The 16265-nt window shown below is 38.6% G+C and overlaps 1 protein-coding gene across 5 annotated transcripts in view; it reads right to left on the bottom strand.

The window, feature by feature from the left end:
- The window catches only part of adamts17 (ADAM metallopeptidase with thrombospondin type 1 motif, 17), a 151894-nt gene that overhangs the window by 107185 nt on the left and 28444 nt on the right, over positions 1–16265 (bottom strand). For 4 of the 5 annotated variants that reach the window (XM_053512464.1, XM_053512461.1, XM_053512462.1 and 1 more), the window contains exons 5-7: positions 16094–16177; positions 14074–14231; positions 10149–10192 (exon numbers count right to left, since the gene is read on the bottom strand). In XM_053512464.1, the coding sequence (XP_053368439.1) occupies positions 10149–10192; positions 14074–14231; positions 16094–16177 (286 nt within the window). The remainder of the gene's footprint in view (positions 1–10148; positions 10193–14073; positions 14232–16093; positions 16178–16265) is intronic. The other variant, XM_053512463.1, reaches the window with a different exon arrangement.

The raw sequence follows: 16265 nt of genomic DNA on the forward strand, positions 1-16265 counted from the left end.
TTCAAATTAACATTTAGTTTCAGAACAGTTAAGGATGAATTAGGTTACATTTCTCTTCCAAGCTAAATATCATTCATTTCCTCTTTTTTGTTTTGTTTTCATACCATGAATTAGTCTGCAGACCTGTAGTCAGAAACATGTGTATTGAATATCCTTTTGCTTGCATGTGTAGGTAAGTAACACTAAACATTATTCGAACAATACTATTGAAAATTTGGAGGAAACATCCGCACCGCTGTGTTCCGGCTGTAGACACAAGCCGGCAAGCTGAGTGCCATAGATAAACATAGCCATGCCATTATTCTGTATAACTACATGACTATGAGAGTGACGTTGCATTGATAAAACAGTTCTTTAAAGAAGAAATGTATTTTTCATTTTGGACACTCACTCACTCATCGTCTATACACCTTTATCCTGTATTCAGGCCCGCTGGGGGTCTGGAGCCTATTCCATGAGACTTAGGGCACGAGGCAGCTTACACCTTGGGTGCCAATCTATCACAGGACACTTATGTACGCCAATTATCCTAACCTGCATGTCTTTGGACTATGGGAGGAGCAGAGGAACAAAGTGGTACCACATAGATAGCAATCGCATCCTCATAATTAGAAAAGGCTTTTTTGTTCCGTGGGGCGATTTCGTCCATACTGCTCAGAACACCTGGCCATATGTTTTGATGGGGGGGATCAAAAATAAATAAATCAGGGTGATATAGCTGCCCTGTTCTGAATAATAAAGAAAAGAAGGTAATTTTGGGAAAACTGTTGGTTGGATTACTCAGTGAAGAGGAGGGAACAGAGTATGAAACACCGGTATGACCTGCATCACCAAATTTTTTTTTGCACTTTCAAAAATATAATAATAATAGGGCAGCCTTACTAAAAACCTTAAACAACAGTCACACATTATATGTATTAGTTCCAACAAAGGAAGTGTGGTCTTTGTGATTATGAAGGTGTGGCATCCTGCTCCTCAAAAAATATTTTTAATGGCAATCTAACAGTGTTAACATTACTGAATCGCATTGTTAGAGAAAAAGGGTTCTTTGGATGATTACCACTTAAATGGGTTTTACTTGGATCGTTTTATTAAAAGGAACCTTTTCTCAAAGGGAAACCCACTGTTAAAGGAGTTTAACTAAACCGTATGGACAAAGGCTAGAGGATGCTTATCCATCACATCAACATGTGGGTCTTTCACAAACTCTTACCACAAAGCTGGAAGCACACAACAGTAGAGGATGCCTTCACTGGAACTAAGGGGCTCAAACCCATTCTAGCATGACAGTGCCCCTGTACGCTAAGGGTGGGGGGGGTTTGGATGAGAGTCTGTAAAAAAGTTTTGAAAGTGGGATGGTGAGATGTTAACCAGTTTTCGACATATAGTGTAGAGCCTGAAACAGCTTCTCCAATGTAAGAAAGAGGGAACTATTTTCTTAGGGGGATTTAGCATCACACTGTCTGCTTTAAATGTATCGATCAAAGGTATAAATATGCACATTTTCAACAAACAATATGAATAAATGAGATACAGACCAAAATATTTTCTTGTGGCATTTTCAATTAGAAACAGGCCTGGTTTAATGCAGCCATTCATTCTCAGGACTGAAGTACTCAGCTGGCTGACATTTAACCTGATTAGAGCAACATGTCTGCCATAATTAGAGACACTTGAAAAAGGCAAAGTGCTAGGTGCAGCTTCACAGAAGGGAAGGCACAGGGTTGGTTCCACACTGGAGGTGTGATTGACTATGCAAATGAAATTTTTAGAGACTGTTGTTTCCTTTCTTTTGGCAAACTGTATTCTTAGATTATCTGTATAAATAAAAAGAAAGGTTTTGTCTGTATATTAGAACCAATCAATACGATAGTTTACCATGTATACACCGAAAATGTGGAACGATGGAAATGCATCTATGAATTGCCACAATCATCAACAAACATAAACAAAAGCGCGACATAGTATGGCATACTCAAAAAAAAAAAAAAATGGTGCATGTCACTATAAAAACCTTTGCACCATAAATTAAACCAAAATGTTTAGTTGAAGGAAAGTTATAGGCAGTTATGTTCCACATGCTGATCAGCTAATTTTTAGCTTCAACCTTTTAATTATTTCTACAAACTCTTTACCCGTCAGTACGCTAGTAGTAAAATAAATGCCAATATTGTTTACTTGTCATCTTTACTTCTACTTTAAGTCTGTAATGACGTATTAAAGGCATTACCAAGCCTATAACCAAATAACTACAACTGCCACTCACAGTTTATGTAATGAAAATATTACCGAAAAAAACATCTACAATATATTTTTTTCAAAAGTGAAGATCATGCAATAGAAATTTTAAGCCGTGTAGTTAAACTCCAGCAAAGTGAGCAAAAATCGGTGAGCGCTTGTGTGCCGTTTTAGAGGACAGATGTGTTCACAAGAGAGTCGGATAAAAGTGACTTGCAATTATAAACGTGGGTTGACACAACATGCAAATCTAATCTGACAAAAAAAAATCTGAACAGAGCGATGTGGCTTGTAAAGGCTTGTGAACAAAGTCTATGTATTTACCCCATTACAGAACTAAAATCAGTTCTGGTGAAACCAGTAACCATCAGAAAACACTTAATTAGATTAATGCATTTCATCTGTGTGCAATTAATGTGTCACGTAATCTCAGTATAAATATATTTGTTCTAGGAAAGCATAACTAAACAAATAGCACAATGAAGACCAAAGAGCTACAAGAACAAGTTCTGGAAAAGTATCCATCATGCTTATTAAAAAACATCCCAAACTTTGAAGCTCCTGCGGCGCACCATGAAATCCATTATTTGAAAAATGCCCAGAGAAAGACGTCCATCAAAAGCCAGTCGCTGGGTGCGGGGGAATTAGTCAGAGAGACAACCAAATCTTTGTTGTGGACATCCACTGATGTCACTGCGCTGTCCCTGGACTTGGTTCAGCCTTATTTGTTAGTCACTTCAGCATCAGCCAAGTGAATTAATATGAATGTAAAATTGCATGAATGTAAAAAAACACAAACACACAGCTAGAGTCACTCTGAAGAAGCTGCCAAAATGAAGACCAAAGTGCTCCAAACAGCTTGACAGCCTGGTCGCAAGCCTGAGGTTATTATGCTGACGCCTCATACACCGTCAGCACTAACAGTCTTCACAGAATAGGAAACTTCAGGATAAACCCAGCCAGCAGGGGAGCTTATGAAAGCAGGGAGGTGCTTCACTGAAGCAAATGTCAGATTACACCATGTCCTGTGTTGCACTATATTTCCCAGGGCTGACTCTCTTCCCTATATGCTAAGTAGAAGCAAAGACCAGAGGAAAGGAAGCTGTAGCTATTACACTCAAATCCCAAATGTCACTGGCAAGACATGAAAAGGTGAATGTGATTCATTTCAAGTGCTGATCAAAGGTTGTTCGTGAAATGTTGTGTGGGCCCCCAGAGGCCTAGGTGTCTTGACTCTCCTTTCCAGTGTATTTTTAACCTTTATATTTTGTAATTCTGTGTTCTCAGATGTTTTCGTCCACTTTTTAACTTCATATTTGTATGTTTGCATTACGGGAGCTCACGCGGGTTTAAAAAGGCTTTCAGGAGCAAGCTGCAGCTAAGTACATCACTGCTTCATGATGGATGTAAAATGGACATGTGGTACACAGAGAGGCTCTTGCTGGAACCGAACAATCCTCATCTGCGTTACGATATGTTCATACTCAGACAAGGGAAAAGGAATGATTAAATTAGTTCATCCTTTTTTTTTTACACCAATTATAAAGTAGGTCACATAAGTGAACACAGTAAGTAATTAGGATTGAGGATAATCAGAAGAAGTTTAAAGTGTGTGAAAAGAATTCAGCAGCCAGGGTTATATCAGGGTGTTGGAGAGTTTTTACTGTTTTTTTTTTAGAAAGTAAAATTAAATAGTTTTCTTTAAGGCTCTGATGTGAGAGAGCAAAGCCTGCTGCACTACACATACCGGCTGAGGTGTGACCTCCTACAAGAACGTCAATTAAGTTTGAGCCTATTCAGCTGAAGAGTTGTGCTCAATAACTGAAAAACAAATGAAGAACTGGCTGTAACAATGGTAAAAAATTTTTATGTTTATGTCTTTTCATGTAAAATCTAAATTGGTTTCTAAAAAAGTTTCATCTGAATAACAATTAAGTTATTAACAATTAAATATAATTAAAATATTTTTATTAAAAAACGTTACGGACACTACATAAAAGGGCATGAAATTGTATTTAGCAAATGTGTTTTTTTTTATCTGATAAAAATATAAATGTGTATGCATATTTACAATAATAAAGCATGGATCCGGAGATAAGAAACATTAAGTATTATGAAAAATTGTGTTATGATTCCATCCGAAAATTTACTTTCTCACCTAGTTAAGACACTTTTTAGCACCAATATCAAGTTTTAGCTGTATATTGTCGAAACAGTCCATCTAAATGACCCCCAAAACAAGATTTTATTCAGAAACCCTAAGAACCTTACAGCTATTTTGCGGTCACTGAGACACTCGGCAAATCGCTTTAACAGAAGAAGAAATTATATAATTCCCTTGCGCCCTAACAAAATTAATCGTTTTCTTAAATTTTTATACCAGGTTATACTTGACCAAATCTGATTTGACCATCAGTTTGTGACAAAAAGTACACAGCTAGATAAATGATTTTAAAGACCCAGACAGCTGTCTACATGTACAGTACATCTAGTACAGACTAGCACCCTCAGGGGTGAGCTTATCTTGCCTTATTTAAACCCCATCTCCTTGTAGATAGCTTTGATCTTTAAAAACTAAATGATGAGACATTCCCGACTCTGGAAAATCTTTCCTGTTAGTGTGAAAAGGGGAATTCCTCAGTCAGTAATTACGGCGGTGAGATCTGCCTGATTAAAGGGCCCCACAAGAGGTGACGTTCAATAAAGCTCTTAGTTTGATGTATAAATGCTTTTCGTCATTCAGGTACATGTTCACTGTGGTGGACATCTAGATCTTTTAAAAATATTAGGTTGTGCCCCTGAAAAAAATATATTTTAGTAAGTGAAATATTTTGTTCAATAATATTTAATATTATAGTTCAATTTATCTATACTTTCTTAAAATAAGATTACAGCAAACCAGATATAAGGCTAGAAATGTAAAGCTTATTTCTAATCAAATCAAGCAAACATTTCTTGTTATATTGGAGGATATACTGTACAGTATATTTCACCTATAATTTTAGTAACTTTTGACTGGAAATAACATTATGATCTTATATTCGAAACTTATTTTAGAAATTACCATAGATTTAGCTAGATTCAAGAATATTTCACGTGCTAAAATGTAATTTTTTGTAGTGTGAGAGACGCACAACGCTTTGTAAAAGTAATTGGAATTGACTAACTATAGACACAAAGGTTTAACAAATTCAACAAAAAAAGCCAAAATGTTCATCCACTCTTCGTCCACAAACTGTTAGTTCACTGCAGTTTACAGGTTGTGCCAGAAATTCTCAGACTGGTGACTTGGTTGTGAATCAATTAAGTGTAGTTGTGGCAGTTCTTCTAGTTATGTGATGCACTGTGAAAAGCTAAGGACTTTAATTGAAGCCTACTCTGTAATGTATATCAAATAGATTAAAAGGTCACAGGATTGAAGAAAAAATTTGCATAAATCAGTAGATGATTTTACGACATCACCCACTGCAATGGTTACAAAAAACCTATTACCCTGCTTTTCAGATTGATATTATCCATTTAACTAAAAACTTCCAGTTAAAGTAAAAGTAAACTTTCGTCCACTTGTGCATCCCATTTTTTTTACAACATCTAGAATATATTTACACATGAAATGAAGTTGACCAGACAAAACAATAATCGTAGTACATTCCAAAACCACTGTTCAGTTTTTAATTTGCAATCCATACCCTCAGCACTTTTAAGGTGTATTTGTAATTTAAAAAAATTTAAATATAAATATATTTAACTTTTAACTGACAGAGTGGCTTAATGGTCATCACTACTGCCTTACAACCTCCACAGTTGGGGGTTCAAATCTTGCCAATTCTCTGTGTGCATGGAGTTTGCATGTTTTACCGCCATGAGTTACCTCTGGGCACTCCAATTTCACCACCAGTCCAAAGACACTGACATTTTCAAACTGCCCATGGTATATGATTGAGCATGTGCCCTGTGATTAGTTGGCACCCTGACCAGGGTGTACCTTGCCTTATGAGTTCCCCGGGATCGGCTTTAGGACCTCCATCACCCTACACAGGATAAGTGGGGAGGCAAGAGATGGATGGATCTTTAAAATAATCGTATCACCAGAGCGCCAATTAATGTGGGCAATAATGTTTAAAGCAACATTTTACAATATTGTCAATTATCATATGATTTACACTAAATTACAGTAATAATGTTCAATACTGTGATACATTCTACAATGTTACTTGTCTATAGCATATTACTGTAAATCAACTTTCTCTAAATAATTATTGGATTGTTTTGCCTTTTTGGGGGGTTAAAAAGATAGACATACCTTTACATTTACATTACATTTACATTTGGGCATTTGGCAGACGCTCTTATCCAGAGCGACTTACATTTCATTATACATCTGAGCAGTTGAGGGTTAAGGGCCTTGCTCAAGGGCCCAACAGTGGCAACTTGATGGTTGTGGTTGCATGACTTTACAAGTCATGCAATGAGCTTTAGTAAAATAGTCTACAGTGTATAAAGTTAAAATAACATCCAAGTGTAAAGGGAAGCTACTGTATGTTTAACTGTAAAATCATTCATTGGTTTGTTGTTTTACAGTGTTTTTCTCCATTTCAAGGACTGGAGGAATCTCGCTAATTAAATTTTCTATAGTGCAAGATTCATACTCAATTTTCATTAGATTTAAAATCATCTTAAACTGTATGTTTCCTGGGAATAAATCATTTAAAGAAAATTAATTGCATGTGTGCATTGGCTAAAAATGTAAAAACTCATTGCAGAGGTTTCAGCATTCTTTAATGAAGCAGACCTGAATTATTAAACGATGTATTAAAGGTATTAAGCAAGCAACAATGACATGCATATATTATGTCAAAAAATAGAAGAACCAATATGCAGCATGCAAAGGCAGGTCATGGAAAATATTGCATGCGGAGAGTTTTGGATTTCTTAAAAAAGATATTGTTGTTTGTTGTGGAACAGTAACATTAACCAATTTACCACTTAAAATTCAAAAGATTTCACAGTCAAACTCAATCAGTCCACTACTAAAAAATGGCCTGCTGCATAAAATGTGAGTCATGTGTTTTCTAAGAGAACACTTCCAGCACCTGATATCTATGAGCTCATTGCTTTGGTCCTGTTCCATGATGGGGCCTTAGTGAATTTTTAGCTCTTTACCTCGATTGTTGTCATTCAAATGGAGTCTTGCCAGACAAGGGCCAAGCTGTTATTCTAAACTCTATGTAGACTGCCATATAGAGTAAAACAGCTGGCAAACAGCATAATCCTGATCATCCAAAATATATATGTCTTAAGTAGAAACAAAGGTAGTGGGAATATGAAGTGGAAATGGCTGGATTTGTTTAACGTGTCCTGACAGGGTAATGTTAGCGGTCTCATACTATAGAAGGTCGGCTGCGTCTCTGTCTGTCATTCCTCCCTTTAGGGAAAATTGGCCACCCAGAAGCAGAGACGTCCATGCAGACAAGCTATTTCAAGAGCGCTGTGTTTTTGTGTCTGCATAATAGCACCACTGTGACTGAACCGGTTCCATCATGCCATGTCAATTATGTTCGAGTCGAGGTCTCAGGTTCCGACAATGCTTTCCTTTAGCTGGTTTAAGCCCTTGTGCTTGCACTGTACAAACTAAGACACTCTCTGCCTTCACCCTATTCTTATTCACACATTTCTAGAAGGGTACACTCCAAACAATGCTCCTACATGCGATTAGAAATGCCAGATTCCAACCAATGCCCTCTTTTTTTTTTTTTTTTTACACATCTCTTAATCCATGGGGAACAGCTCTGGAAAAAGTGGTGGCAAGTGTGCAACTCCTCATTTTCAAGACGTACACATTTCAGAGTGCAGAGATTTTTCTCTGTGAACAGACTGGGTGGACTGGAGAAGTTTGAGACATCTGTCTCTCTGTGCAGTAAGGGAAAACTATTCACTGTTTCCAAATGCTCCCCACAGAGGGGTCGTGAATGAAGCAGCTGCCACCAGCTAGGAATAGTGTGTGCTTTGTTTTATGAAGGAAGGCTGACAGCATTGTTGTTCAAAGTACACTGATCAGCTACAACACTATCACAACCGCCCGGTAAATTGAAGAACACTAATTAGCAATTATATGGTGATAGGATCATGGGCACCCAAGGCTTATTTATGCCTGTAGGGACCCAAGACCAGCATGTCAAGTCCAATCCCACACAAAAGCCAGTGTAGCACAAATCGATGAAAAAAAGTCAATGCTTGCTGTGCAGGGGGCATTATTAGGCAAAAAGGCCTTCAAATTCCCCAGATCTCGATCCAATCGAGCACCCAGGGGATGTGCAGAGCAAACAAATCTGACCCATGGAGGCCTTCTCCAGCAACCCAGTGCACCCAAAGGATCCACTGCTAACATCCTGGTGCCAGATACCACAACACATGCCCAGAGGTCTTGTGGAGTCATGCCCAGAGGGGGCAGAGCTGCCCTGGTGGCACAAGACTGAATTCAATCTTCATTCATAAATGTTATTCACAATGTTTTACATCCTACCAAAGTTAGAGCAAATCCACTGCAATTACTGTACTGTCATATGGTGTTTGCACAGAATCTAAACTGTGTCGCATTTGCCTTCACAAAACAAATCTCGACATTTAGATTTCTTTTTTGTTTGGCCTGTTTTCAAATATAATATTTCCACAAATTTCTCGTGTCCAGTATTTTTTGCGTGGCTTCCTGGGATGTATGTAGTTACTAGCATCAACAGCCTATTTCTTCTTTGCGGTTCAGTAGTAAGCATGCAATGTTATTATTGCAGTGTTTAGAGTCAGGCTATCAGTATGGTATTAATATAGTCTCAAAATCGTTTTTTTGCAACACTGTGTTAGGGCCATTTATTCAAAGTTAATGCATCATCATGTAGTCACTGTTGTTCCAATGTCATTTAATCAACTTAATGTTTAAATACAACCTAATACCGGCATTGACCCAACCCCTGTAATGTCGCCAAATGAATGTAACCACAACATTTTGTTAACTAAAAATTCCTGCTGGGGAGTAGCTTAGTCTAATCTGGTCATAAATCCTGAACCTTTATGGTGATGAAACCAGAACCTAAGTACAGATTGTTAAGGGGTGCAACTGGAGCACATGTTTAAAATGAAGACTCCTTGATGTGAGACTGATTTTCTATAGATGGCTGTCTTGTCGGCGTAACACAATGTACTCTATAAAGCTCTAACAGGACGACTTGAGTGTAAAGATAACAAAGATGATTTTTTTTTTCCACTGCTCACCACACATGCATAAAAAGCATGGTTGTCATGAAAGCTCAGCATTATGTCTACAAGAATGGAAAAATTAGTAGCCCAGACTTTATGTCTGGGATTTTTGTTGTTTTAATTCAGATTTTCCCAGCATAAAAGTAGGTTAAACAAATCAACTGGTGTGATGTGTAGATTAAAGAACACATTAACCAGCCAGAACTTTGGCCAAAATCTTGCTGTTTTTTTAATCAACGGTGCAAACACGACATGCTACATGATCATACAGTATATTTCTTTGTATTTATGCACTAACTATCTAACTAGTTAGACATACATGTTACATGCTAGCTATCAATTTTATGTATGGACAATTCAATTTTCAGGTAATCGAAAACACTGGACTGGGCAGCGTATATCAGATTTTGCTTACTTAAGAAATGTATGAGTTGTCCACTGGTTATCCATCCTCCTAAACTCATATGTCCGGCTTTGCACTTGAATAAGAACGAATAAGAAGAAAAAACTTCTTCTTAAAAGAAAGCAGAAGAATTTGCGAGTTGACGCCACACCAGTGTTGATTTTTGCCATTTTAGAACAGAAGGAGCTTGAAATCTTAGCACTGCGTCATTCAAGCTGTAAATACAGTACAAGAATCATGTAATGCAGTTACTCACCAACAGTGTCACAAGGTTCATCTTTGTGGACACAAAAATCTGTCCTAAAAAATACAAAAAAGAGACAAAAACAGACATTATGTTAACATATTTTTCAACAGACTGAAGGACAGAAATGTGTGAAGCATGACAGCGGGTATGTTTCTTAACCCCATGTTATACACTGTAGTTAAAAAGGTGTGTTTTTTTAACTAAGGGACCCACTTGTGTGATTTCTTGAACATTTCCATATCCTCAGTAATATAGTAAGAATTATTAAATCAGTATGAATTTTCATTTTCTGTTTGAGGCATCCAATTGAAACTCAGTCATTTGTCCCTACTCGACATGTCTTTGGACTGTGGGAGGAAACCGGAGTACCCGGAGAAAACTCACCAAGAACACACACAGAGCCGAGGCAGGAATCAAACCCTTTAACCCTGGAGGTGGGAGGCCACAGTGCTAACTACTACGCTACTGTAACATCATATTTACATTTTTGTTCAATATTATATGTAAGTAAGTGAGATTTTTAGGCCGGTAAAAAAAGACAAATCAACCACCCAGCAAAACAGAGCAACTAATTTTCCAACTATTTCTGTACCGTCTGTACCACCAGACTTGATTGTTTAACATCCATGAAATACCTTTAAAATATCTCAAATAAATATCATACTTGAAAGTTGGAACTCATTTTCCCACCACTTTTTTCATGCTAGCATGGTGGTCCTGTAAAGCCAAAGTCTTTAGGCTGAAAATCAGCTTAATTCTCTGAAATGTGAAAAGCGGACAGTCCTGAAGGCACCATTTTCCCACGACCTGCTGCTCCATGACCTAGCAAGGTGTCAATAGCTTCATGTCATCTTTTTGAAACGACACATGACCGCAAACAGGCCAGCGGGCAAGATACGCAGACACGAAAAGTGATAGAACTAGAAAGAGAGAAAGAACATTTGAGCCATAGACAGGCACCTCTACCGGGACCAAGGCCAGGTCTGGATACAATCCAGAAACTTTCTAAGAAGAGAGCGATGGCCCCTCACCCCCTTAACTCCTGTCATCCATTAGACAGCTTTCAAACAGATCCAAAGGCTGTATCGCTTTGAGTTGCCAAATCAATACCAGACTGCGCATCTCCCTCTCGAAAACATTTGACATCTGAGATGCTCGTAAAATCTGCTGTTTTCCTTCTCACCAGCAGTCAGGACATTACTCCAACACGCATTAAGTCTCCACCGAGGTTTGCTCTTCCTCTTTTCTACCTTGCTCACTGAAACATTCGCACAGAACATACTAAAAAGATTAGCATGATTTAAATTCGCTTCAAACACTACAATCAGTGAGTATGAGAAGATACTGTGAGGAGGAGGAGGTGGATGAAAAGCGCTCGCATGCCTTGGACATTTATATTCCATTCACCAGCACCAATGAGTGCAGAGCCACAGATGGTGCAAAGCTAAATCCGTCTACTCTGCTTCCCCTTCTAATTCCTCTTGGCAGGGTCATGCTGCAAGTGGGCAGTAGTGGTAAACCCTAACACTGTAATTTAACTTAACCAAAATCTTATTTTGAGCTCTGATGTTGGATGGACTAACAGGTGATGAGGTCCATGAAGTTGTGCTGAAAACGAGGATTCCCAAGATTCTCATCTCAATTTAACTGAATCTATAAGAGGCAAATATTAAGGAAACAAATGCAATGATAAAGGTACGACTCGCACATTGATCAGCGATGACATTTAATCCATTAACATCAAAAGCACTTCGTTTTTGCGTTTCCCTTTGCTCTGCGGGGCCTCCGAGTGTGTGCTGTGGTGTCTGGCACCAGGACATTGGCAGCCAATACTTTGGGTGGTACCATGGATCAGACTTGTTTGTCTGGTGCATCCAAAGTGTGCTCGATCGTACTGGGATCTGGGGAGCTTGAGGCCAAGATGACAGCCTCCGGCTCTTTGTCAGCTGGGTCTCGTGTGTGGCGGATAGGAATCTACCCAAGTTTTGGAGAAAAATATTCACTATTATCACCCTTTTACATACACTGTATAAAAAAAATACACTGTATTACATAAATCATCTTATTTCCTCTGGGTACTCTGGTTTTCTTCCACAGACTTTTCCAAATTGCCTGTAGTGTGGGAGTGAGTGTATGTGTGTGTGTGTGGGCCCTGCGATGGATTGGCCCAGGGTGTACCCTGCCTTGTGCCCTAAGTCTTCTGGGATAGGCTCCAGGCCCCCCGCGACCCTGTATACAGAATAAAGCAGTATAGACGATGAGTGAGTGAGTGAGTGAGTAATGATCTTACATAAGAGTGTGTTAACACTAATTGGGGCTACTGTACATCCCCTCTCTCACTCATTCTCTATACAGTTTATCCTGTACAGGGGTGTGGTGGGCCTGGAGGTTATCCCAGGGGTCTCTGGCCATGAAGCAGGGTACACCCTGGACAGGTTTTCAATCCATCTCAGGACACACAAATGCAAATTAGCCTACTCTACAGTACATGTCTTTGAACCGTGCGAGAAAAACCGAATTACCCGGAATTTTAGCCATCTCCACAACATAAGCCAACATTGACAACAAGGGTCTTTTCCTTTTTTAGAAGCTTTGAAATGATGTTTCTTTTGGGTTCCTTTAGACTCAAAGACACATCCTTCAGTCTCAGACTTAATCAAAGACACTTCCGCCAATCTCCAGTTACACAGCATCAATCTCAGAGACGAATGACTGAATCACTGGAAACATACCGTACATGTCATACTTTTGCCAGCTAAAGACCACCACAAATGTGTTGTGGTGTACTTAACAAATCAATTTTTGAAGGCATTTTCATTTTCATTTGTTCTTTGTGGTTCATCTGGCATAAATCTGCACCATGATTTAAATTAGTTATGTATGTCTAAGATTTTTTTGGAAGACATAGTCTTTTAAATGTACTGTACTAAACTAACCCTGTTGTTTGGGTTTTTCACTATTTAGCCAGAAATCTGGGCTAAATTAGTGTAGGTGTGCCCCCTTCGTCCATCTGTACTGCATATTTCAATTATTATCTCTGATTTCGAATGACAGGCTGCACTGAGGTAATTACACACAAAAATGAACTCTACGGTTCGAATTACACTGTTTTAGCCTAATCAAACTATCTTTTCTCAAAGTCTAATTATATTGTTCCGAACAGTAAAAAACAATATTGATTATGACTTACAACGCTATAATAATTAGTTGTGAGGATTTTCATCAGTAATGACTGCAGACAGTTTGCTGCAGGGGAGAAAAAAAGTGACGGTGCACCTTGACACACTGTAATTCGCCTGTATTCCTGCCGCCCAAAGTATCTTGGCATTAGATCTCTGACAGATGTTGATCCTGCACGCTGCATCCTCTCACAGCGAGGCCCTTATGCTGGACACAGTGGATCATATTTAACCCCGCAATGTTAGAAACAAAAGCCCCCTCTGTCTATCACTGCCGTCTGCAAAAGCTAGATCCTTATGTCCAGGAAGATGGATAGTCTAACATGACAGGCTAACATGACTGCCCCGTTCTTAACAAAAGAATTCTTTTCTGCATTATTACCTTGTGATTATTATCAGAGCACAGGGACACCAAGAGCAAACTATTTTGGCTGCCAGAAGCGACTGGCTGGAGCGGTAAAGGAGGAAGATTGAGAACAAACCTGCCTCGCTGACGGACTACTAATTAAAAGGCGCATTAGGTACCATAATGACTGACCCACTGAAGGGGCTGAATTTTGTCAGGGCTTAATAAACTGGGGGAAAAAAAGTGTCCTAATCCTTTAAATGCATCTCAGTGTTGACAGAGGCCGAGTATCAAAGGAGTGAAATGATGAAGGAAAGTAAAAGCGCGTCAGGGAAAAATGAGAAATGTCATACAAAATGCAGACGTAAACTTCAGCAGAAATGAAAAAAAAAAAAAAAATGATTCATACCTTGTGACCAGAACTGCGATGTCTATGGGTGGTGGATCATCTCTGCCTCCTGGGACATGATTATTTCCTAAATATCGAGCCCCTCCGAATTCTTCATGCTGCCAATGGCAGAAGCTCTCAAGTGTTTTCTCTCCGTGATGGCCGACCTTCAGCCTCTTCTAAAGATGGAATTGGGCAGAGACATTGTTCTTTACTTTGAGTTCATACAAATAATGCACATGAATTGGATTGATTTGTTTGCATTTGCAGCATATGTGCAGCATAAGACTACCTAATAACACATCCTGCTATCCTGGAAAACAATGACCAAAATTATTTTCTTCTCGTTTTGCTAATGAAATAACTAACCTTATACAGTACAGTGGTACCCCGGCAATGAATTAAATCAGTTAAAGAGGCAAGTTCTTAAGGCAGAATTTCGTACTGCAAACTGCATTTTCACACAAAAAAAAATGCAAATGCAGATAATCCGTTCCAGCCATCCAAGAGAATATTACCAATATGACCAATTTCCAACTAAACTGAAAGTGGCTCTTTTTTATTCTTGATGCTGGCCTGGATAAGATTCTTGGAAGCCATGGTGCTATGTCTTTACAAAATATTTTTAAAATTGGCTTTCCACTGGCGCAAACAAGTTTTGAACGACTTCCGGATGTACATGCAACCGGTGCAACTCAGTCGCTCATATCCCAAAAATGTTTAGCATGCCGAGGAAAGTTTCTTGCAATATTTTCTTAAGTTCTTAAGGTAAGGCATTCATATGGCAAGGTACCAGTTATTGATGACTTACTAAGAAAGGATTCATCTCGGCAAATCTTGACTCCACTTTTCTTATCTATATTGTATTGTAATTCTTGTCTCTCACCTTCGACACTCTCTTATGGTATCAATCATGTCAACCATAATAGCAACGTAATTAACAGCACATGCTTCAGTTAGAATGCACATAATGCCAGAACGATGTAGTCAAAGAAATTTCCTTGTCTCTTTGCATTTCCTTTGATTCCTCCAAGGAATCATCTAACAAACTTTCCTTGAGATGAACGAAATATTGAAACAGCCGTTAAAGTGTCAACAAGGATTCTATTGACGTGAAAAGGCGAGAGAACCTTGACACGTCCATGCTACAAAGAGTACTGAAAAGCTGCCCACTACTCATTTGGTCCCAAGAATTCAAGCTTAAAAAAAGAGAGAGGCTTTAACTTTAAGGATGATGTCTGAGGCTTCCAAGTCATCCATCTGTCTAAGGTTTCTCCCAATTGTCAGATGATCATGAGTTCAAATCCATGAGAAGCCAGAGAATAACTGACCCTGTGCTCCAAGAGGAAAAGATGGCTTTAATCTGTCCCATGGCTTGTAACCTACTGTTGGCTTATGGATACAGAACCTCTGGCTGGTGACACGTCTCAGTAGAACCAAATATCTTTTAGTTAGAACTTAAGAACCCAATAACACTGGAAAAAATGTCATCAACATGGCCGATGCAGCACGAACTCAAACATAATTTCTCACCTTGTTCTTTCAATCCTCAACTCAATCAACATGACACACTAATATGTGGTAGGTGGAACATAATAAGCATTAACATTGGCAATACTCATAAGAATATCTTAACATATTTATATAAAAGCATGATCAGCTGTTCCAAGACTTCACATGAGTAGAAAGTTTATGGAAGGATTTATGTGATATTCTTTGATATCCGTGATTGGTAGCCGTTAATGGGAATAATCTATACTGGAAAAACCTTCTTTTATGCTATTGGTTGTGCACTATTATTGACAGTGATGCAACATTCAGCCTTTCTAGTCTTCAGTATTATTTTTAAAACCTTTAGCCTGAAAAGCAATCAAAAAGCAAGAGGGGAAGAAGCACACAAAAAGCAAGCAAACCCCAAAGTAAGGCCTGAGACACGATTAAATCAGGAAGAAAAGTGGATTGCAGTAATGGAAAGATTTATTGAGCATGACAAGCTCACAAGTTCAAGTCTGTCAGGAGGGGTGATAGAGGTCACACTTACTGGGCGGGAGTGCAGTAGGACAAGTTTGGTGAGTCGAACGTTCAGCTTTACTCCCAGACTCTGGTGCTGAAACATGTTATATACCTGAGAGAGAAAGAGGTGGGGTAATGTTAAGTGTCATAAAGAAGTAGGACTTTTAGTAGGAATCTTTTTAATCAAAATGAGAAGAGAA

The sequence above is a fragment of the Clarias gariepinus genome, chromosome 15, assembly GCF_024256425.1.
Source record: "Clarias gariepinus isolate MV-2021 ecotype Netherlands chromosome 15, CGAR_prim_01v2, whole genome shotgun sequence".
NCBI classification, from domain to species: Eukaryota; Metazoa; Chordata; class Actinopteri; order Siluriformes; family Clariidae; genus Clarias; species Clarias gariepinus.